This window comes from Acinonyx jubatus, chromosome B2, assembly GCF_027475565.1.
Source record: "Acinonyx jubatus isolate Ajub_Pintada_27869175 chromosome B2, VMU_Ajub_asm_v1.0, whole genome shotgun sequence".
NCBI classification, from domain to species: domain Eukaryota; kingdom Metazoa; phylum Chordata; class Mammalia; order Carnivora; family Felidae; genus Acinonyx; species Acinonyx jubatus.
Genome location: NC_069385.1, coordinates 29,037,995 through 29,063,276, shown reverse-complemented (window position 1 = coordinate 29,063,276; position 25,282 = coordinate 29,037,995). Strand labels below are relative to the sequence as shown.

Below are 25,282 nucleotides of genomic sequence, written 5' to 3'. Positions count from 1 at the left end.
TGACAAACTTTGACAAGCACCAGAGGAGAACGGGGAACAAATGAATCCGAAGAGGACAGGCAAACGCTAGAGCCTCGATGGCGTTCCCCCCAGCAGCCGTCCCAGCGGCGGCCTGGGATTAATTAAGCGCGGTGCCGCCAGTGCCCGGGAGAGCTGGGTGGGGGGGAAAGTGCGCTCGTCTCCAAGGAGCGAGCGCGGTGGCACTTCTCACCGGCGAGAAACCTGGGCAAGTGAGTCGCCGCGTCGTCAGTGTTTGCGAGCGCCTGAGCGACAGGGAGGCTGTGCCAGGCTGGAGGAGGCTTGCCTTTCCGGAGCTGGAGGAGATTTCCCGGGGCTTCGCCTTCCCCTGCCTGGGAAGACTCTCCCGTCTGGCGGCGGCGGCCGCCGCGGCGGCCCCGGCAGCAGCGGCCCCAGCTGCTCCGCGGGGGGACGGGGCAGAATGCCTGTCCTCGAGCGCTACTTCCACTCGGCAGAGCTGGGCAGGAGGTGGACGGCCCCAGAAGGTGTGCTGCCCTCCTCCGCGGGCGGCCGGCCGGGGTGCCCGCAGGGGCCGCTGCCCTGGGACTTGCCCGAGATGATCAGGATGGTAAAGCTGGTCTGGAAATCCAAAAGTGAGCTGCAGGCGACCAAACAGAGAGGCGTTCTGGAGAACGAAGATGCTCTCCACAGCTTCGCAGGTAAATTGTGAGGTGCGAGAGGTAACAGGGCCAAGTCCGATTGCTTTGGGTCCCTGCCGTGCAGAGCCCGAGCCAGAAAAACGGGAGAAGGAAGGAAGACCACTTGCAGCACGGGGTTCGAGGGCTGTGATTAATGAGTGTTTGCTCCATCGTAGGAAGGCATCTTTAAAATTAAGAAGGATGCGGTAGGAGGAGCATTAACAGACTGGGGATCCAGTAACCTGGGCTCTGGGCTCCGCTCACACTTGCTTGCCCTGCGGCTTAAACAAGTGAAATTTCCTGAACTTCAGTCCCCCCAAAAGAAGGTGGAGGTGGAATTAGATGTTCTTTACTGGCGATCCTGCCCCTGCAATTCCTTATTGGCAAGTCAGAATTCTCTCCCAGACGATATTCTTCCTGGGCTGCTTCTTGTAACACTTTTTATAAAGTAAAATACGTTTCCCGATCTTTAACTATGGAGCTACGGGCATGTATCGTGTTCCCAAGACTGAGTGGTCTGGAAGCTTTGCATGTCCTGGGAAAGTTGGCACACTTCCTTGCCTCGATTTCCCCTTTGGAGGTGACGATCAATAATACAGATTCCCCCATTGATACCAGGAAAAATCAACTCCCTCACAAATGTGGAAATGATGACTCATAGGGACTTTGTCATGTTATAAGAATGTGCTGTGTTTAGGACAGTTGTGGAGAACCTTTCTGACAGCCGGCACCACAACCACCAGGACAGCTAGGATCCCCGAGAAGGATCCCAACAGGCTCTGATAAAACCGTAAACTAAGAAACCGTAACTGGTCGCAGGGTGCTCTCTTCCTTTGGGGAATGTGTTGGTTGCTATTTGGAAAGTGGTGGTTCACTTTAGAAGAACAAATACGAGCGTGTGTTTATGCATTTGAAGTCTTGGCTCGCCCTATGCAACGGAATCCTGACATACCGTTGGTGGTGAGAGGTAGGAGCCTAGACGGGAAAGATAGACCAAAAATTACCTCTCTTCCTACATGGAAAGGGACTAAGAAGTCAAAATGCAGCTAATCTGATTTTTAACAATTTATGTAGAAACTTTTGTAAGTTGCCTAATGATCTAAAAAGAATATCATTACAAAATAATGTTCTGGACCAAAAAAAAAAAAAAAAAAGACTTGAAAGGAAGGGGAAAAATAGTGTTGGTCTCTAGTAAACATGAGTACTTAGGGATGAGAAGAAAACCAGTGAGTCTGAGGTTTATGTGGCAAATTGGAGATGAATGCCCAGGGAAACGGGTCTTGGTCAGAAGAAATGAGGTAATGCCAAAGCCATCCGTATTTCATGGGAGTCGTACAAGACAGATGGAAAAACCCACCTGGACAGACAACTTCACTGTGACACTTCAACTGTTACCACTCTTGGTTTGTTTCAGTAAATTAAGTGATTAAAATTCATATTTCAAATTGCGCTTTTGATAAAGTTACCTAATTCAACAGCCGTTAGCGCGTGTTGGGGATAGGTTTATGTTGTTATTTGTACTATAGGTGAGTGGGGGGGTTAATTCTTGAAAAAAGCAGTACTACAGACAGAAAATAGAACTTCTGTGACTCTTGCTCACTTAAAAGGAACATTTTTCAGGACGTTGCAAAGCTGACTAGTGGAGTCTTAATTTATCCCTGGACCACTGCCTCACTCGCAGTGGAATCTCTCAGCAGCCACTTTGGCTCCCGGACAGGCTGTTCCCTGGTCTGCTGTCCCCTTTGTCCTGTTTGCAGGATACCTTCTCCAAGGAGGTCTGCCTCTTCTTCTTCTTCCCTCCCTGCCCTGGCATTCTCAAGGAGATGAGGGGCTCTCCCTTCCTGTCATGGGCATGAGAACTTGTCATCCACGTATGCAGCCTGAGCCATGTGGTGCGGCCCCAGAGACAAGTTGCTTCACTTTCCAAATTGGCTCCTACTTCCTCCCGTCCTGTCCCTGATGCTGAAGCTCCTCCCCGAATCAGGTGTTCTGTGCCATTCTACCCAGAACAGCGTGACAGTGAGGGTCTCAGGAACGCTTGAAGAATAGTTCCAAAAATCTGGCGTGTTTCCATTTTTAGAAAGACAGGGTTTAGGCTGTATTCAGTTAGTGTACAGGTTTTATGGTAGAAAGCTTGTCAAAAAAACACCAAGACGTATAATGATCTCTCTCTCTCTCACTCTCTTTCTCTCTCAACCTCGTTCTCTCTCTCTCATCTGACCCTTGCCTCAGAACTCTCACACAATTCATATTTTGACAGTGCTAACAACTTCCTGTTCCTCAAAATGTGTCAAGTGGTGCCCTATCTCTGAGCTTTGCCTAGTGCTTGGAATGTCTTTCTTTGACTTAGCCAACTAAAAATGCTTTAATTCAGGGGCGCCTGCGTGGCTCAGTCGGTTAAGCATCTGACTCTTGATCTTACAGTTTGTGGGATCCAACTCCATATCAGGCTCCGAGCTGACACAGAACCTGCTTGAGATTCTCTCTCTCCCTCTCTCTCTGTCTCTGTCTCTCTAAATAAATAAATAAATAAATAAATAAATAAATAAATAAAATTTTTAAAAAATAAAAATAAAAATAAATAAAACAGGGCACCAGGGTGGCTCAGATGGTTAAGCATCGGATTTCAGCTCAGGTCATGATCTCACAGTTCGTGGGGTTGAGCCCCACATTGGGCTCTGTGCTGACAGCTCAGAGCCTGGAGCCTGCTTCGGATTCTGTGTCTCCCTCTCTCTCTGCCCCTCCCCCGCTCATTCTCTCTCTCTCTCTCTCTCTCTCTCTCTCTCTCTCTCTCTCAACAATAAATTTTTTAAAAAAGATTAAAAAAATTTTTAGTAAAATAAAATAAATAAATAAATAAATAAATGAATAAATTTTAATTCAAACCACAAAGTCCACTTGAAGCATCCCTTTCTTTGTAAGGGCTTTCCTGCTCTCCACCCCCATGCCCGGGCATCTTCTCCCACAGTCATTTGTTTCCTCCTCTCTGCTATCTGTACCTGTATAGATGTTACATTTGTATCACACAATATATTTGCCATGCTATAACCACACACAAGAAAACTGAAAGCTAAAACATTCTATGTATATTTTCACTGCTTGTGGTAACTGATACATAGGTTTACATGTTTTAAAAACCATGAAATTGTGGAAGTTCCAAATAGAACCAATAGTCTTCAAGACTTTAGAGGTGGATATCACTGTTTTTTAGTAAGTTGAATGTAACCTTAAAGCCTCCAACTCTTCTTTTCCTTAGGGAGGGGCATCCTTATTTTCATTCATACATCTCACACAAGACTGGGACTTGGTTTCTCACAACTATAATGGAAAAGTGTTCTGAGATTTTGCTTAGGTAATAAAGGCAGACAGCAAAAGAATTTGTGGGAAAATAAATGCATAAATATGTATTCATGAGAGGCTTTAAGATGAGCTTCACTAAATTGTGAGTGATGGACGACAGACCGGAACAGTGTCCCCTGAAGGGAGCAAGGACTTGCGAGAGAGGAGGTTACATGTATGAACATCTTCCTTCCAGCTTCAGATGGGCGTTGGCTGGAGACTAACAGTGACTGTCATAGCGATAGGCTGGAGGAGGGAATGGGGGATGACAGGAAGAAGTGGGGCTCGTCATCTTCACATGTTGTGCATCTGGGCTTTGGTGGAGGCACTGTTTGCTCTGGAGAGAGCTCTGGAAGTGATCAGCATGCCCAAAGTTGGAGCACCAACTCAGTTCATTGGATCATATCCAACTGTTTAATTTTCTTAATACTCACATTGTTTTCCCTTTATGAAACAAAGGATGGTCTAATTATCTAGTTAATCCAAAGAGGTGAAGAGTGGATTAGAGACTAAACAACTTGTCTGGGGTCACATACTGACCCTGTGTTAGAACCAGAACAGGATCTCCATCACCCAGCTGTAGTCCACAAAACTGACACAAGTCAGGCACAAGCTAGCTTATTTAAAGTTAACTAAGACATCGTTTTATTGATTATATGTAGAGGTACAAACATAGGAACTCATGATATAATACAAATCTTGGTCAAACCAGAAAAATTATATTACCGTGCAAAATAAGCCAGACAATTGTGCCTTTACATTTTTCTACTATTTTGAGGGCTTTAGTTTTAGATCCAAGCTTCAAGTGCTGGGAAGGCCCAGGGGAAGATTCCCCATCTATCATCAAAAAAAAAAAAAAAAAAAGTAAGCTTTAAAGCATGGTGGTGGTAGCATGCCCAAGAGGGGGTTCTGGGGAGGGAGAAGAAGGGCAGGAAATAAATAAGCAGTTTCTCAAATGCAGTAAGTGCAAGTATTAGTCTAATTGTGATTCTCGGCAGCAACCTAAAGCTAGACATCTCCTAACAGAGCTTGTTCTCAGTTGAATAAATAATTTTATTTTGGAATTCAACCAAATAACTACAAATTCTATAGCCACAGAACTTACCTTTCTTTTGGTGTCTCTGGTCTAAATGTTACATTATTTACTTATTTATTAAGCTTGTGCTCATTTCAATAGCCTTTGGTATCAGAAAAATATAAAAATACCTAACTCCCTAAATATATATATACATATATGCCATTGTAACTTTCCCAGCCTTTCCAGGAGAATAAAATATCAGAAATTTGCTTTATACTTCGCTCTAAAAATTAAACCACCTCAGAGGGAAAAAATCTCCAAAAGAATTCTTTGATTCCAGAAGTCTACAATTCAAATTGACATTCAAAATACTATTTTAAAGTACCTCAAGTATCAAGCATAATATAAATATATTGAAGATTGAAACATTCTTATGATTATAAGTCACGGAGCATTTATTGGATGTTTAATGTATGCCAGGGACTGTGCTAAGCTCCAGGGATTCAGGGAAGAATCAAATGCTTATCAAGAGAAGAACAATTATAAATTGGTGAACGGGAGTTCTATCTACAGCATCTATGTGAAAACAAGCATTCATTGGTTTAAACCTTTCTGTCAACTCCAAGTATTGGCAATAAAAGTGGTGAAATTCAAAACCATTTGTTAAAATTCAAACACATTTTCAATCACTCATCAGTATTAATGATCTCATTCAAAGCAGGACAAATTGCTTTGATCAAAGAATCAATGAGTCTTAACAGTAGATAACTTGACATTAATTCATAACATTTTTCTAAAACAACTACTTGTGCATTAGTTTGCACTCAATCTGTACCTAAACTGGGTAATAATTGTTGACACTTGAATCTGTTGTTTTTTTTTTTAATTTATTTTAGAGAAAGAGTGTGTGAGTGGGAGAGAGAGGAGTAGAGGGAGAGAAAGAGAATCTCAAGTAGGCTCCACGCTAAGTGCAGAGCCCAGTGTAGGGCTCCATTCCACGACCCTGGGAACATGACCTGAGCCAAAATCAAGAGTTGAATGCTTGGCCGACTGAGCAACCCAGGCACCCCTAATCTGTTCTTAAATCAAAATTGAGCAAATCAGATGCTTTGAGATCTTTGCAAAATTGAGCAAAAACTGGAAGACAGCGTTTTACTTTCACTAAATCTTGTCCTTCACATGACTTCCTTATTTTTATAAATGACATGACCTCTGCAGAAACCCTTTTTCAAAACTGCTCTAACTGCCCAGTTCCAGTTGGTTGTAAGTCCATAATACAAATTAGTAGTAAGAGAGTATTGGTGCAGTGCTGAGATTTTCAAATTTTTAAGTCTTACCTCTCTCACTCAAATTGTGTGAACCTGGGCAAATTATTTCACCTCTCTGTGCCTCAGTTGCCTCTTCTATAAAAAGGGAATAATGATAGCACCTTCACAAAAGGTGAAGACTAAATGAGATAATACCAAAAAAAAAAAAAAAAAAAAAAAAGCCTAGAAAAGAGCCTAAGCCCTACTACATTCTCAGTAGATGTTAACTATTATAATTATTGGTATTATTGCTATTTTCTCAACAATACCTCATGCTCATCACCTGCTTTCTATTTAGTTCCATGGCCCTTGGCCAAACTTCATGTTTTCTTTATCATCTTGCAGTAGCTCCTAACTCTAGTACTCTCTCTACCCTTTTTTTTTTTTTGATGTTTTATTTATTTTTGAGAGAGAGGGAGAGAGAAAACGTGAGTGGGGAATGGCTCTGCTTTGAGATCAGACTGTGATCAGATCAGACAGCCCATTGCAGGACTCAAACTGATGAACTGCAAGATCATGACCTGAGCCAAAGTTGGACGCTTAACTGACTGAGGCACCAACATGCCGTTCTCTACCCCTCTTCTTTCTACTGTGTGATTTAGATCAGTAACATCAAAAGAAAAATCAGAATATGTCTTGCCCTTCTTCAGAATCCTTCAGTGATACTCTATTGTCTGCAGAGAAAATCCGAATACTTTTATCCTGCATTTAAAGCTCTCCATAGTCTGGAACTAGCTCACTTTTCCCATCTTATTTGTCATTATTGCCCCATAAGCACTTGCATTCTACTCAGACAGGACAAGCATGCCACAGCTACATCCTGGCTTTCTGTTCATTGTTGACTTCCCTCCATGCCCCCAACTTTTGCCATTCCTTAAGACCCCACTCATATACCATTCCCTGCACAAAGCCTTCCTGAGGTTACTGAAGGAGTGTGTGTCTTTCTCTTTTGAAGTCTCACAGAACTTTCTCTGTATTTCTTTCACAAACAAATCACTTTGTCATAATTAATGTACATTTTCTTCCTTCCCTCCTGGCTTCTCAGCTTTTTGACAATCTGAAGAACATTCTATTTTCTTTGTGTTCTTCCTAACATCTTTCACACATTAGCCACTCAATACACTTCGATAAGTAAAAAAAAGGAAATTATCAGAAGGAACAAAATAGCTTACAATTTGCCATTAAATGCATGAATGAACATTTTTTTCTAGGCAAAGATTACTCAAGAAATATGAATTTAGTTATTCCTTTTAATGGAATCATTTTTAAGTTTATATTCTGGTAGAGGATCAGGATTAGTCATTATAGCTTTTAAAATAAAAGAAAAGAATACATGACAGTGGATTCCCCAACTATTAAAAAGGTATAAACTATGTACAAAACTAATATGAGACAGTTCTATATTCATATAGGGAAGTTGCAGTGCACTGATAATTATAAAATTTTAGAGCAAATGCATATAAATTGTGAATGCTTTTATACACTTTAAAAATAATTACTCTGTTCAGGCATTTTGGAACATTTTATATCAACTAAAGTTTGAAAAGTTGCTTTTTTTACAGATAACAGTCTGTATATTCCTCAACGTAATTTCAAAAATAGAATGCGGAAGGTGTGTGTTTACCCAGTCCTACAAATGAGCTTTTGAGGGGTTGGAGCTGAATGGAGGATGTTATTCCCACGTCCTCTGCTCTTTGCCTGGAACCAGTTTTTTTTTTCCTTCTCTTTCTTTCTTTCTTTCCTTCTTTCTTTCATTCTTTCTTTCTTCTTTCTTTTTTTTTTTTTTAAACAAGTCTGGTTAACTGAACAGCAGAGCATTGACTTTTGCATCTTACTAATTTCTAAAAGGAAAACATTAGAAGCCTTATGGTAAAAAGACCAAAATCTCCAAGTTATTTTTTTCACTCACAGAAGCAATGTAAAGAAGAGTGTGGTCTTTTCTACTACCTGATTTTTCTCACTCTTCAATTATCAATACACCTCATAGTATGTGGTAGGTATATATCACCCTATCAAAAAGAGGAAGCAGAACACAAAGTACTTGTGATTTAATACAGTGCCCTAGCCTAGATCTGTATACAGTGTAGACATCATTATTTCTTTTTCTATTTTTTCCCTGTCTTTCCATAAATTTCTCTTTAGAATTGACTTCAATCTCTAAAATGCTAAGAGACCACCCAAGAGGTGAGCTTTGTATCCTTCCGTTTGCCTTAAATTCCTTGAACTACAACATTATGAGAGAGTCTTTCTTCAGAATACTTCTTCTCACCTAAAAAATCTGCTTGGCATGATATGTTATAGATTATAAACCACGCCCCTGTCCTGAGCATTTTGTTATTCCCTCAGCTCTCACACACGTGCTGAGGGAAGACTAAAAAAGAGCCTTTAGGTCATGGTCCTTATCATTAGTAACAAGATAAAACTTAAAAGTAGGCCTTGTGTGCAATTGGAAGGCAGAGTCGACAAGACAAAGCAAGGTTTAGTTGTGTGTGGCCTTAAAAGTGAGTCCAAGGGGCCAGGCTGATTACAGAAAAATAAAATCCCTCGAGAGAAAGGGACAAATTTTTCAAAAGAGATTGAGTAGCAGTTGCATGTACTTGATAGTAGAAATCAAAAGGTGGAAAACCAGAAAATTGTAAAATAAAATCAAGGTCAATAGAGAGATCAAACAAAAATAAATGTAAGTAAATGTAATGTAATGAGAAATGTAATAAATGTGCTAAAATAAATGTAAATCTTTAGTTAAAGCATTCATAAGGAAAATTAAACAACAAAGGGCATTGAGACACATTTAGTGCAATAATTAGAACATCCTCAGATTTTCCTTTCTTCTAGAATTAAAGCCAAAGCACAAGACTCTTTTCTTACTTATTTCTCATCTCTTTTGGATGGCACCCAGATATCTCACACAAATATAGATAACCTTGATGACAACTTCTGGAAACTGAAAGAGATATTTGTTTAGAGGATCTGTGTCAAAAATTCATTGAAAAAAGTTGATAGCTTTTGTTGAAAAAAAAAAGTTAGAAAGAGACAAGTAAGGAGACAACCGTGGAGTACCAAGAAGAAGGAAGTGAAGTGAGATCACTACAAAGAAACTGGATCCAAGTAGAAGAAGTGTAAACAAAAACATATAGAAATGAAAACAGTCACTGTTGAAGACAACTGTAGCAGAGATCTCAAATGTCCACACTGAAATGTGCAATAAAATACAGCCTGTTTCTCTTCAACTAATCAAATCTTCCTCTTTAGCCCACCTGAATGGGATAAAAAAATTTATATTTGCTCATTATCATGGTGGAGGTCAATCTTTTCCAGACTAAATTACTTCTTTTGGATAAATACTTCCCCTGCCCCTTGCTTTTCTGCAAGGTGGTTCTGGGTGATCGTGTGCCTTGGGCCCACGCACACCTATCTGAATGTGCCTACTGCACAAAATGCAAAATGCATGTTTATCTGACCACTGGGTTCTGTCTTTGACTCTCTTCCCCATAATTCTCCAGGGTGTCAGGAGTAGATGGCCTTACTTTGTGCCATATTCTCCTTCCCCAGAGAGAGCCTCTAGTGTGGAAGTGGCAAGAAACCATATCTGCCTGCCTAACGCTCAATGACAATGGGATCTAATGAGAGAATGTAGAGAGTCCCTTTATCTTTCCACAAAGACCAGTTTTCAAGTGTATTGTTCTGCTGCAAGCTCACACAAAAACCCAACAAACCAAACAACAACAACAAAGGAAAGCAAACAAACACAAAGACCCTTCTCACTCTGAGGGTCAATGATGAATCTTGACTCCCTCTTCAAAAAACACTACCTCCAGGGGCACCTGGGTGGCTCAGCTGGTTAAGCATCCGACTTCAGCTCAGGTCATGATCTAGCGGTTTGTGAGTTCGAGCCCCATGTCAGGCTCTGTGCTGACAGCTTAGAGCCTGGACCATGCTTCAGATTTTGCATCTCCCCCTCTCTCTGCCCCTCCACCACTAGGACTGTGTGACTCATTCTCAAAAATAAATAAAAAACATTAAAAAAAACAAAAACAAAAAAACCCACTATCTCCATTACGCACTGATTGAGCTACCATGTGCTGGGCCCGTACTTGAGTATTGCATGTTCAATAGTATTTATTTTAGTTACATTCCTATGCACATGCTGGACCCAGTTATTCTACCCTATTACCTCTTTCTCTTTCGGTTAAAATATACACATGCATTTCAGCAACCAATCTCAGGACTTCGACGCTGAAAAGTTCAACTGAATGACTGTAATACATGAAACAGGATGGGAACAAGTGACACCTTTCTGGTTGGTTTCCACATCAAAAGCTGAGGTTTTATATCTAATACGAATTTGAATTGCAGTCATAAACATACAGTGCATTGTATTCTGGTCAGGTCTGATACATTTTCATTGCTTAAATGTGCTCATTGGAAATTTCTAAGAGGTGTTCTCCTTTCTCTGCACTCTGGCTCCTAGAGAGAAGGATGGGAGGGATGGGAAATACCAGGAGAAGCAAGGGTGACGAGGAATAAGGCTGCCAGGGCTGTAGCAGGGAAAGCAGCACTGTTTTCTTCTAGCTCTGTAACAGGAGTCATTATTACCCTTTCCATGGTAGCTGATATGAAGAACCAGCTACCTCCCTCCCTGTTCTTCTGTCTATAAGTCATTCAAGGTTTAGGTACACCTATCTTTTTGCCCTTAGTGTCTCCTTTGAATTTTAGTTGAGTTCCACATGGCTTGTCTTGGTTCAATGCATCATTCTACAGTAGAACAAAAGAAAAGATTTCCTTGTCAGTTAAACAGGTATATAAAATCAAGAACTGTGAACTCATCAGATTCATCAATGCTAAAGCAAGTTCTACCCCCTTTAGTCCTAAATGCCCTATTGTTTGATTTGGTGATAAACGCACTGTAGAATGTGAATAGATAAAATTGAACTAAAAAATTTTTGTTTTGAAAAGAAATTTTTTGAATGCCTCCACCCTCCACAAATAATGAGAAACACTCTAGGAGGTCACAGAATAGAAAATGGTGTTTTAATGTCATATCCAAATATTTAGCATCTTCTACCATGCAAGAAGTCACAATTGAATAAGGACTTGTTCCTAGCTCAGAAGAAATTGAGACCTCTCTTTACTGGTTATTTATTCAAGATATTCAGAAAGGGAAATAAATCAAATTTCTATGTTTTTCTTGCAAAGCAATTCGATTGAATAATTATGGTTTGAGTGTCTACTCAGTGCATAGCATTATGTTATGTGCCTGGGACGAAAGCAGAAGAAAAAGAAGTTATGACGTATTAGATGAGACAGACGTATAAACAACTCACTGATATCAAGGTAGAAAGGCATATGTCTCAAGATACAGTAGGAATAATACTCTGTGGAAACACTGAGGAAGGACAAAGACTGCTTATTCATAGGGAGGTAGTCTGGGGCCATATTACCAAAGACCTCATCTACCTTTCTAAGGAGTATATCCTCCAGGTACGAGAAGGCTTCAAATAATTTTAGTGGGAAGTGACATGATAAATTTTACATTTTAGAAGGACTTCCCTACCAACAGTGGCTGGTGGAGAGTTAGACTTGAGGTAAAGATACTAATGTATTCCCAACCATCAACTTGGTGTTCATTGGCCATATTTAGTAAATATCAAGAATTTTGAGATGTTGAATACTTTCCCTTTAACTTACAGACCACCTTTCCCAAGTGCTATAGTATTTTACACAGAACTACAAGAAATAATATATAAACCATCCAGTTAAAGCGCTTTGCCACTTGGTACCAACCTGTCCTGAAGGAGGTGTATTCCACGTGTTCTTGCATCCAGACCTCCCATTCCAGCTATGATCCTCACTTCCACAAATTCAAGACCTGACACAACTGATCTTCACAGTTTCACGACAGCCTGTCCCTCCTACTTCGCCAAGTCGTATTTCTTCTGTCTTCAGGTTGCCATGTTTTTTAAGCAATTAGTTCAAGGCTAGGTGCCACAAGATGGATGAGAAAATGTCTAAGAAAAGTGTAATTTTTATATAGTTTATAATGTAGTGAGTTAGATAAAACCACATACTCAAACACAAACCTAGTGTGATAGATACCCCAGAGGACTCCGTGTTAACTCACCCTTCTCTAGAGGGACCCAGGAAGGCTTAGTGTGGACATAGCTTACAGCTATGTCTCTAAGATCATTAATATCTCAACAGATATGACAAAATATCCTTCTTGGTGAAGGAATTAACGTGAATGTAAGTACAAAGGCAGAAAAGCATAAGAAACGATTGAGAAATGGAGGTTAATCGAATTAACTTAGTATGATGTTTAAAGGAAAAACTAGTGGGAAACAAAGAGAATTAATGGGACTGGGTTGCATATGGACAAGAAACCTTCACTTTTGTAGAACCATTGAAAAATTATAAGAGGAAAAATGGAGAAGTCTTTGAATTTTATAAAGGAAAGTGCCTCTCAGTTCATCTAGTTAAACCACTGCAGTTTTTTTGTTTTGTTTTGTTTTGTTTTGTTTTGTTTTGTTTTGTTTTTTGATGAGAAAACTGAGAGCCCCAGAGAGGTTACACACCATACTTGGAGCCAATTCTAGGTCCCTCAATGCCCAGCCATGCTACTTATTCAGCCATGCTGCCTGCCATGGTCAAACTCCAAAAATGCCTCTCTCCATGATAACCTCTCTAAATCTCATTTTCTGTCCTTTTCACTCCAAAGCACTAACATCTCTACGATTGCGTTATATGTGTGGTATCCATCTTACACAAGCAAGGAGTACACGTGCACCCATAAATGCATGCGTGTATGTGAACACACATGTTTTTCTTGTTCCCAGACTTGAATTATAAATTGTTCTGGACAAGCCCCAAGCTCTGGTTGTGAATTTCCCATCTAGCGTGCTGCATTGTACTAAAAGGGTAGTTGCCCACCAGAAAAGAATACCAGATGTAAGAATTTAAACAGGATTGTGAGGTTAAAGGAAGTTATATATGAAATAAATAGACATGGTAGCTGCTGGTTGCTATAGCCATTATAAGTGAAATGTTACTGTGATCCTATATAATAGGTATGTTTCTTTCTGGTAGAGTTTCTTGGAGGTAGAGTTGCAGGAGGGTGGGCCAGACAGGGCCAGTGCATGTGGCCATTGAAAGCGTGGGTCTGTGGTACGTTTGCCCGTGAACCATTGAGGATTAACCCCTCTCAAGCTTTCTTTGCAAACATAGTGCTTAGCTCAGAAAGCACATGGAAGATTTAGCAACATTTAGGCAAGATTTTATAAAGCTCATCTGCAGCCACTGTTATTTTTCTTGATTCTGTAAGGTGTTTGTATTCCCAAAAGAAGCGTATAGGCCTTGGTGGCCAGTTTTCCTCCTTTTTGCTCTGAAGCTATCTCCTGTCCTCTCAAAAGCCTTCTTAGCTGTCTGCATTATGCCATTCACAGCCCGCCCGCTTATTACCACCCAAATAAGGTAACAGAAATACAATGGAAGTGGCTTCTTCTTTTTAATGAACGATAGACCTTATTCCATTAAAAATAAGACCCTACTCTGAACCATTACAGAAACATTTTTTGATGTTAGAAACGTCAGCGGCTGTGGGGTGGGAGTGTTGGGGGCAGACAGAGCTTTCTGCTGCTGTTCTTAATTATTTTTACTTCATGCCTCCTCTACCTCTGGGTCTAGCTGAGGCAGAAACGGTGAAATGCCATAAAATAACCCTCTCTCGAAGTATATTTGGCCTGGCAGGAAACAGGAAATACCAGAAAAGATCACAAGAAAAGCTGTAATCATAAGATTTCTAGCCTAATTCTTTTGACGTCAGCAGTTTAGATAAGTCAGATAAGCAATCACAAGCATCCGCGAGCTCCAGAGTGCCAATCCAAATACCCGAAGTGCATCTTCAACCCCTTTGAACTTGCACATTGTTGTTTTGCCCCTGCCCTCTTCTCTTCCCCACAAGAAGCATATCCTGAAATTGTGAATTATGAGTTTAGTGTCAACATTAAGGTATTCAAAGGCATTACACAGAACTTCTAAATTGGTCTTATAGCTAATTCAGCTGGCTTCGTGCATCATACACTCTGGATGAAGCTGACTGTTGATAAGGCATGAAACAAACGGACTCTGGCTTGTTTCAAAAGGAGTTTGCTTCCTAAAGTTTAACTTTTCCAATCTTGACAACTAAGTGATAGCTGTACTTTGTCTTTGATAATATGCTAAAGGACACATTACCATCTCCAAAATATGCTAAAGGATTCAGTAACATCAGCCATCATTATTATCACCTTTCCTTGGCCACCACTAACCTCCACTGCCCCCATAGCAAAATACTTATGGGTTGGTTAGATATAAATTGCATGGGGCATATACTCCCCTCTAAGTTTTCATAACTTCAGAAATAGAACTAGAGAATTTAACCATTAGATAATAAGCAGAGGCACAGGTATAAGCTGTTCAGAGAATGACATAAGAGATTAAATTAAATTACATACCATGGAAATTTAAAATTAAAAAAAAAAAACTTTGAGGACAAGAACTTATTTAGACATCTACCTATTTCCAAAAAGATTTTTGAGCTTATAAGAAAGTCACAATAAAACATAAGAACACAAAGACATAAAACTATTCTGTCAAGATGAAAGACAAAAACTACATAGTAAGAGAGGAGGAAAGGAGAACAATTACACAAAGTAATTGAGCAAAACTGAGATCTCAACTTCCTAGCAGACAGGGCAAAGGGTAACAGAATAATTATAGCATTCATTGTCTCTAGGAAAATTCCCTGGGAAGAAAAACATTTTTCCTGGCATTGGGTACATGAATAGGACTCTCTTATCGTGATCACGATAATGATGAGATATGATATGATATGATATCATATGATATCATATGATATCATATGATATGATATATATAATGGAGGATGATACTGGTATGATATGGTAGTATAATATAGATGATATGGTATGATAATGGGGGTGATATGGTATGATATTGATGACTTGGTATATAGTAATGGAGGGTGTCCCTCCAAGGACTTTAAGCAGATATGAAGAGGTGTGCCACCTATGGATAGTTTTACACACTCAGTGAAAGATGATTCCATAGAGACCATTCAGTTGGGAGTCAAAGGAGAGGTGGCCCCAGCTTGTGGCTTTGGGGTGGTCTGACATAATGAGGAGTCAGGAACATGTACACAGTCACGAGGAGTGAGAATGGAATAGTCTGTCTTTGTCAGGGAAGTGCAAGCCTCAGCAGAGCTCAGCTCTTGTGAATGTAGAAAGTTAGGTCACAGGTCCCTGGAACATGGAGCTCACACAGATCTGCTAATTTCATCATGGGCATACCTGCCCTTATAATCTTTAAAATTGTAAGAGAAAAATTAAGTGACAAATGTTTCCTCTTAGATGGTAGAAATATTTTTATATTTTCCCTGGTTGTGCCAGATATTTGGCTCTAACTAAATACACATGGGTAAAGTGTCCCAATTAGGTCAGAGGTGAGTCTTGAGTCTTCCCTGTGTGTGTGTGTGTGTGTGTGTGTGTGTGTGTGTGTGTGTTTTATCTGATACTCTGTCTTGAGTAACACAGCTAAGCCCTTCACTTTGTCAGTGTTTCCTCAGTGCATGAACACATGTAGGTACTCAAAAAATGTTATATTTAATGTTCAGAATAAATGCTATCTGAACATATTTTCATTGTATTTGAACCCATTACCCACATTCTGCCTAACATCTTGCTCAGTGAAAACCCTCATAATATTTCCCAAGGATTCAGAAAATTGGAAAGAATGTATGTGTTTAGATTAAAAGATAAATATTATATTCAAGAAAGCCCAGTAAGTATGAAAACAAGTGGATTTCTTCCTATTTAGTACAAAAGTGATGAGCAGCTGGGTGTTAAGTATATGCAGAGCTGCAGCCAGTCATCTTTTCTGAGACCGCTTCCAAATAACCTTACCAAGGAGCGTGTGTGTGTGTGTGTGTGTGTGTGTGTGTGTGTGTGTTGGGGGGATGGTGGGCTAAAAGAAACAGATTCATGTCAGAGAGAAAACAGGCCCTGTCTTTGTCCAATACACTGGACCATGATCTTGTAAAGACAAGAGTAGAAAACTGAAAAATGAAAGGAAGCACAATTGGGCAGAGTAACACCTGATTTCTGCAATGAACAGTGGAATTTAGAAAGGAAAAAAGAAGGCCTGACCCAGATAACCCCAAACATGGCCCAGAGAGTAGAAGGAAGAAATGTCTGGACACCCTAGAAAGACTTGTTACATACTGTGTCTTCTAGCTTCTTAGAGCTGAGCTCCTCTTCCTGACAAGTCACCAAGGCCAAGGTGAGTCCTTAACTCTCAATAGTTGCTATACATTTATATCATCAGTCTTGGTCACACTAACCAAGTTGAACTCTTGCCCTTTAATTGGAAACCAAGCGTGAATTAAGGGTCAACCAAGATGTATGCAAACACAGGCATTTTGTATACTTGCTACTGTAAAATTACTTTGAATCAGTGCTTTAACATGCTTTAAAGGCTTCTAGGGCCACCTTAGAGGTTACTGAATTCTTTCTAGGGTCACTGTTATTTGCTGTTGCTCTGCAAAGCTGAAAAGTTAAACGACATAAAGAACTGCACTTCCCAGGAAGCCTTCAACTCTCCACTCTTTTGGAAATATTGCATCCATTGTTTATAAATTTGGTGGTTCTGATTCATGTTCTTTTTTTAAATCTTGTGAAAAATTAATAACCTCCTACTTTCCTACACCCTTCCCCCTTTAGGCCTATCACTGGGAATGCTTCTCTTTAATTCAGAATTGCCATGGTTAAGTGATGGGCTCTAGAATCCATGCATCTTTACTAAACTCTTTGGACCTCAATTTTTTTGCTATAATATGGAAACAATGATGGAAACTGCATTATGGTGCTGCTTTGGGGAGTAAGCCAGATAATCCATGTAAAAAACCTACCATACTGCTAGTGCTAATGATTATTATCCCACAATTTTCTTATTTCTTATAATACAAAGGAATATGAAATTGGCTTTTTACCTTATCCTTATATTTGCAATTCTAGTAATACAATCTTGAAACTAGTCTTTAATTTCTCTAAGTTTATTTATTTATCTTGACAGAGAGAGAGAGAGCAGGGGAGGGGCAGAGAGAGAGGGAGAGAGAATCTCAAGCAGGCTCTGCACTGTCATCACAGAGCCTGATGCAAGGCTCAATCTCACAAACCATGAGATTATGACCTGAGCAAAAATCAAGAGTCAAATGCCTAACCAAGTGAGCCACTCAGGCACCCCTCTTTACTTCCAATTTTTAATCCAACTTTTACTCATTTTACATCAGTATGTACAGTGAAAGCCTAATACTTCTAATCATACAATTACCAAAATATTCTAATTGGTTCGGAGTGGAGATACAGAGTTGAAAATTTGGTTGAGTCCAAGTACATGCAAAAGTAATTTCTAAAAGGATGTTGAATTTGCCAGTACTTGGTTTTCAACTAAATCCTTTGTTAAAACAAGTTAAAATTCGAGAGGCTTGTATTCTCATTTTTGAGTTGTCAATTGTTTATGGCATGAATCGCCACTTAACATCAAAAATCTATTTAATCACAAAGTCTCTATATTACCATTTTTGTCGAGATGACATCCGCTTAGACTTTTTAATGCAGAAAACCAGTTCATGGCATTTTGGCATTAGAATTCCAGCCACAGCTTTTCAGGAATCAAGATTGATCACTCTTGACAAGTGGCAGACCTTTCCAAAGCACCACAGGGAGAGAAACTTCTCAGAAACCAGAGGTTTTGTAAGGAGATCAACATAATAGCTTATTTCCTAATGAAACTGGCAGGAGCTGATGTCTTCTAGTTATGTTTAAGAAAACCATTAGATTTCCTCATGAGATTCAAAGTTTGGATGACCTTCAATTAGAGACAAAGGACAACCTGAAAACATATTACATCTGGTCATCCCAAAATGTCCAAAGAAACCTGAAATTATTCAGCACCACCAGCCTGTTCATTGAACAAAAATCCTCTCACCTCAAGGGTCTATTTCCTGGGAACTCAGCAGCAAGGTAGAAATAACAGCCAAGGGGAATTAAGAAAAATACTGTCTGATTAATTGCTTTCAAAGGAATAGGTTTAGTCAAAATTATCCCACTTTGGAATGTACAGTCTTAGTATATGATATTCCAGTGTTATGAGCAATGGTAGATTCAGGAAGCTTATGTACCTCACCTTATCAACTCAAGTGTTGGTTGGTAACCTCTTATGCTAAACAACATGTGGATTTGGGAAAGATGAAAGGGAAGCCATGTGGGTGGGGAGTAGGTGACATTTTCATAGGTGGCATTTTATAGAATTCAGGGGAAAATATACTATATCACGTCCATTTACTTTAAGTGTTACTAGACCAAAAGGAATTCCTTTGAGGACACTGCTTTGCAAGAGAAAAAGTGATTTATATAAGGAATAGTCTAATGGAACGTAAGGCTTTTAGGTTCTGCCATGAAAATATCAGAAACAGGATTGAAAATCAGCAAACTAAATACAGACAATCCACTTTTCAGATGCATGAATTATGAACGAGCCACTCTGAGCAGTTGTTCAACATAAGCAGTGGTGACATGTCAGGTTGACCTGTGCTTTGGACCAAGGGTGACCTAATAGCAACTTCACAGTGTACGAGTTAAAAGTGACCTGTTTCTGAGGCGGAGAGAAGGCAGAAGAATGCATGCAGACTCCATCCTTGGGGCCGATGTCTCAGTAGTTCCTCAATGCAATTATACAGAATTAATCAATCCCTGGACATGGAATCAAAAGACACCTTCCTACTTGCTATGCAGATGTAAACTTTCCTCTCTCTGCACCAGAGCCAGTCAAAGTGCAAGCCGTGGAGATCTGAGCCGTGATGGAACCATGCCGGGAGGGCACAGTCACTTGAAACAGAGCCCGTGTTTGATTTAAGCTCAGAATGACAACTTTGGCAAGAGTGGGTGATGGCTTTGCTGCATTTGAGCAGGAAAAGCCTAGACGCTAGGCATAAATTTCTAAGTTTTAATTATGCAAACTCCAAGAACATAGTGGCTGTTTGAATACTATCCTAAAGTCCATTTGATTAATTTTCCCAAAGTCATGCCATTCAGTTTTCAAGACTTTCACGTTCAGGATTTTAGCTCTCATCTCCTCACACTTGAAATAAATGAACTGCTTCCATGTATAGAAGGCTAATAATCCTACATTTTAATTAAGAAAATAGTGATGCTGATGCTTGGAACATTGAACACCGCTCTACAGAAAATATTTGCCATAAATTGATCATTTCATCCACCAGAAATCAGACCTCTGCCAAGCTTAGAGAGTGATGTGAAGAAATACAAATTACATCCCCCTTCTCTTCAAAATTTACAATCAAAGAATCAAGCAGGAAAATTAGCTAACAATTCAAACCCTTGTATTCTGATGTCAAATACTAGTCTGAAAAGTTAGAATACATCTGAATCAAAATGGATAATTATTTTAAATCTTGCTGATAAAAATAAATATCTAACATACCCTTCCTTCTTTTTTAGCTAATCTCCATTTGCAGAACTTTTTTCCTGAATAAGGCTTATTTCTAAATCTGGGTCATCATCCCAGACCTTCACCTTGTCCCTGACTTTGATGGAGGAAAGGACTGATTCTTTTGCTTCCATTTGATTTATATCATTTTTCTCTCTGTCTCCTCTGCCCTCTCTTCTTTACTGCCCACATTAATAAAATTTAATATATTAAACTTCATATTTATAAGTAAATAGCCAAGTTAGTATAGATATTGGCTTCATAGAAGAAACATGTGAACAAGAACCTAATATCATTTTATTAGCAGAATAAGAAACGTAAGAAACCAGGAAAAAAAGTATAAACTATAAGAACATCTAAGTTGTGGTAATAAAAACAAGTTTATTATAAAAACGTAAGTATACAAGGAACTTTCACATTCATATTATTTCCTTTAATCCTCAGAACAACAGTGACATAGACAGATACAGAATTACTACCCCACTTCACAAATGGGAAACTGAGGCTCAGGTTATATAAGAGATTTGTCCCAGATCACAGAGCTTAAAAAAAAAGATAAGAAGGCTTTGTAGATTGAAAAAAAACTAAAATGTCATTTGACAGATGAATGAATAAAGAGTCGTATAGATAGATAATGGATAAATAGATAACATGAAAAATATATATAATGGAAATTATATGTGTGTGATGGAATTTACATGTATATAAAATAGAAATTATTCAGTCTTTACAGAAAGAAAGAAAGAAAGAAAGAAAGAAAGAAAGAAAGAAAGAAAGAAAGAAAAAGAAAGCCAGCCTGACATTTGCACTGTGAAGCAACCTGGAGGACATTTTGCCAAGTGAAATAAGGAAGACATGAAAAGGAAATATTGCATGATCTCACTTATATGTGGAATCTAAAACAGTCAGATTCATAGGCTGAGGAAAGAGGAAAATGGGGTGATGTTGGTCAAGGGGTACAAAGTGTCAATTATGCAGGACCAATAGTGCAGATCTAACTTACAGCGTGGTGACAACAGTTGTATCGTATACTTATAATTTGCTAAGAGAATAGATCTTTACTCTTAACACAGACACACATACCATGGTAACTGCACAGAGGTAATGGACATGTTATTTATCTTGACTGTGATAATCATTTCACATTGTATGTATATGTATATCAAGACATCAATTGGGAAGACGCATGGGTAGCTCAGTTGGTTAAGTATCTGACTCTTGATTTCAGCTCAGGTCATGATCTCAGATTTCGAGTTCAAGCACCACGTTGGGCTTTGCACTGACAGCATGAAGACTGCTTGGGATTCTCTGTCTCCCTCTCTCTCTGCCCCTCCCCTGCTCTCTCTCTCTCTCTAAGTAAAAAAACAAACAAACAAAAAAAACCAATCAGTTGTACATCTTAAATATATACAATTTTTATGTGTTAATGAAATCTCAAACTATTTTCAAAATTAATGAGATTTTCAAAATAAACGAGAAGGCTTTGCACAATACCTCCCACTGAGTACATGTTCAGTAAACTCCAAATTTTATTACTGTGAAACAGAGCTGGGGTTGTAGTCCTCTGCTTCTGATTACAAGTCCAGGGTTCTTTTCACTTGGTACATACCCCTTGATATAAACCACTTCTTTAAAAAAAAGAAGTCCTTTGAATTATTTTGGTTGTTCTTTCAGGGCAAACCCTGGCAGGAGGATTTTTATACTATTTCCTAGAACATTGTGCTGTGCCTGGTGGCTGCCATATAATAGATGCACAATAATGATCTCTTGAATGCATAAATGTAATTGAATGAGACAAATGCTGTGAAGTTGACTGCCACCCTCTGTTTTATTTTACTCTTAAATAAATTCACTTATTAGCCGGTAGCATAACAAACAGCTTTCTTTTTGAATGAATCAGTATTAGTGTGAATAGCATTGTTTACGTGAGAGTCTAATAAGAGATTTTTAAAAATTCTGCCCTAATTCAAGAATAGTTGTCCTCGGTAGAAAGACCTGAGAACTAGTCTGGGATCAGGAATTCTTGAACAATTAACCTACCCTTCATGACTCATCCTCCTCTCCCCTCCCCCATGTAAGAAAAGAGGATGGCATTACCTGCCAAATCTGAAAGTCAAAGGGGCCATAGTCTGGGGCCATAGTTCCTCTCAATGCTTTCAGTGACTTAGCACTATCCGTTGGAAGTCATGAGATGTGTTCAAATTTAACCACGCATGGGGTCAAATCCACCAAACACATCTCCCAGGTTTTAAATGAGCATCTAATTCAGGCTGGGCATTGCGCCTGGCCCAGGGGGTACAAAGGTGACTACGATTAAGATACTACAGGACAGTTACGGAGAAAGCAACTCAACATACCCAGCTTCTAATCCTGGTCTGTTGCTTACTAGGTATGTGGTGCTTGACTAACTAACCTGTCATGTCTCTGCCTTCTCATTTGTAATGAGTGAGCACTGTTCTTGCTATGTTGTTAGACTTCAAGCATGGGATATTGGCATTACTGTACTGGCCCTCAAGATGCTCATGGTCTAGTGAAAAGACAAAAATGGAAACAAAGAACATTGGGGCACCTGGGTGGCTCAGTCAGTTAAGCATCTGACTTTGGATGAGGTCAGGATCTCACGGTTCATGGGTTTGAGCCCCACATTGGGCTCTCTGTTGTCAGCACAGAGCCCACTTGGGATCCTCTGTCTCCCTCTCTCTCTCTCTCTGTCCCTCCCCCCACCTCTCTCTCTCTCTCTCTCTCTCTCTCTCTCTCTCTCTCTCTCTCTCAAAATTAAATAAACATAAAAAAAGAATACTGTGTGGTATTTGACAGAGAGTAGGGCACAGCTCTGTGAGGACACTGAGGAACAGAGGCCTAACCCCTTAGTGCTGAGGGTGTAAAGTTGTCAGGAACTAAACAGTGTTCCAATGTTTTCTGGGTGATCCTTACACCATCCTCGTGAGGTAAGGCCTAATACAGTTGTCTCCCCTTATCCGTGGGGGATATATCCCAAGAGCCCCGGTGGATGCCTGAAACCACAGATAGTACTGAACCCTACCTACATTATGCTTTTGCCTGTAAACACATACCTATGATAAAATTTAATTTATAAATTAGACACAGTAAGAGATGAACAACAATAATGAAATGGAACAATTATGACAACATACTATAATAAAAATTATATAAATGTGGTCTCTCTCTCTAAATATCCTACTGTACTCACCCTTCCTCTTGTGATGATGTGAGATGATTAAATGACTATGTGATGAGATGACGTGAGGAGAATGACGTAGACACTGAGACGTAGTGTTAGGATACCATTGACTTTCTACACTGCATCAGAAGGAGGGTCACCTGCTTCCCAACCACGAGTAACTGAAACCATAGAAAGTAAAAGCATAAATAAAAGGGGACTATTGTATCCTATTTTGTGGCTACGAGAAGGAAGGCACCTGGAGGTTAGGATAGTTGTCTGAAGCCACACAGCTAGAGGGACAGAATTGGAACTCACGTTGGGGATCTCCAGAACACACACTATTAGCCAAGGTGGCACACAGCCTCTTTTCATGGAAGTTTTTCAGAATATCAGAGAATTGCCAAGCAAACAAAATAGGAGAAATCCATTTCAGGCCTAAGAACAGCAGCTCTGGGGTCCTGAGAGATTCCTTTCCACCTGCCACCCCTTCCTCTCTACCTACAATGCCCAGTTAAGCTCTGACCCAACCTAAACATCCAGATCCCTCTCTAGAAGGGATCTGAAGTTGTTTCCAGGGTCTTGTGTTGGCCTGAAGGCTGAGTTGTCCTAGCAATGCATTAGAATCCACCGTTGATTCTAAGCCGTCTTGAATTCTTGGTGGGGAGAAGGGATGTGGAGCAGAGACTGATCACACTGACCTGAGTTTGGATTAGATTTTCTACTGCCATTCTAGATTCTCAAGACCTTAGTAGGGTCAGAATTGAGGCTAATTGAGAGAAAATACTCTCCACACTCAGTGTGGAGCCCATTGGGATTCTCTCTCTCTCCCTCTGCCCCGCTCCCCGCACGCACGCACTCTTTCTCTTTAAAATAAAAACACAACGACAACGACCACAACTCACAATATCAAAGCAGTTATATACACCCATTACTATTTCCCATCCCTGTCTTCCTGCCTGTTTCTCCCACCACCCTGGGAAGTCACAGCCTCCCTCTTTCAGATCTAGATCACTGCAATAGTCTCCCGAGTTCCCTGTTTTCAACATCACCTAAAGGCGAATCCATCCTAAACACAGGTTACTCTTTCCAAAGCATAGCTCTGCTTATGCCGTTCCCCTCAAAATCTTCCAGTGGCTTCCCACTAATCCAGCATCCGAAACATACTGCAAGCTAGCCCCACTCTGTACTTTCCACTTCTCTGCCTCGCTTTTGCTACATGCCAACAAAACAGGACAACTTGTGTTTCTCTTACTATAGCTTCCCGCCTCTGAACGTTTACTCAAAGTTGTCCTCCCCCACTGGACATTCATGCCTCATCCCCAACCCTCTAATTTCCAAATTCCCTTAGCTTTCAAGAATCAGCCCATTTAACACTTTCATGTAGCCTTCCCTGATATCTCAGGAATAAATACCTCCACACCTGTAACCCATAGCATCTCTTTTTTTATCTTCCAGCTAATGCTGTAGGTACTATTGTATTTTTCATATCTCCTGGCTACATAATAAATCTTCCTCCAACATGCATTTCCAGGGGCAAAGTAGGGACTTATTAAACTGCATTTAATTAATTAATGATATTGAATGAAGAACATACAATGTGCGAAATAGCATCTTGTTTAGGACTCTATTAACATGTGAGAAGACTATGAAAATATCCACAACTTCTTAATTGTACATCTTTTTACTCTGGGGTTCTTTTTAGTGTGCAGCAGAAGACTATTAGGAGCTAACATTGTTCTGCAAGTGCAGCTGTATTAACACTGCAGCTCTAAAGAAAAGCATAAGCAGGTCAAACATATGCTTTGAAAGAAGAAAAACAAACCAAATTATAATTACTTTCTGTCTGTGCATGAGGAGCCAAAAATCACCAAACAATAGGCAACAAAAACCACTTCAGCTTTCTATCTCATAAAGGCAAAAGTTACCCACCTGCTTCTCTGCTGGTGGCAAGTTCATTGAGTAAGAGGCTGGGGACAAGAGACTCAAACAGGAGGAATCGACAACAGACTACCTGTTTCCTTACATGTGGGGCCTTAATGAAGACAGTTCTCTTGAAGCTACGAAGGGCTCAGGCTAAGTCCAATTTGGTTTGCTTGCCTGGTCCCAACTCATTTCTCAACTGTCTCATATACTTATCTCCATCTTCATACCTGGAACCTTGGCCAAGAACTTCACAATGTGGGTAAGACAACCAGCCCCATTCCTTTCCCTTCCTTCT

At 39.9% G+C, this 25,282-nt stretch overlaps 1 protein-coding gene across 5 annotated transcripts in view; it reads left to right on the top strand.

Annotated features, from left to right (window-relative positions):
• The window catches only part of PDE7B (phosphodiesterase 7B), a 581,511-nt gene that overhangs the window by 434,618 nt on the left and 121,611 nt on the right, over nt 1-25,282 (top strand). Inside the window, exon 1 of one of the 5 annotated variants that reach the window (XM_027056811.2) lies at nt 71-677. The exons of the other annotated variants lie outside the window; for them this stretch is intronic. Coding sequence (XP_026912612.1) covers nt 440-677 — 238 coding nt within the window. The 5' untranslated portion in view covers nt 71-439. Of the gene's footprint in view, nt 1-70; nt 678-25,282 lie in introns of those variants that run through there. 5 annotated transcript variants of the gene reach the window in all.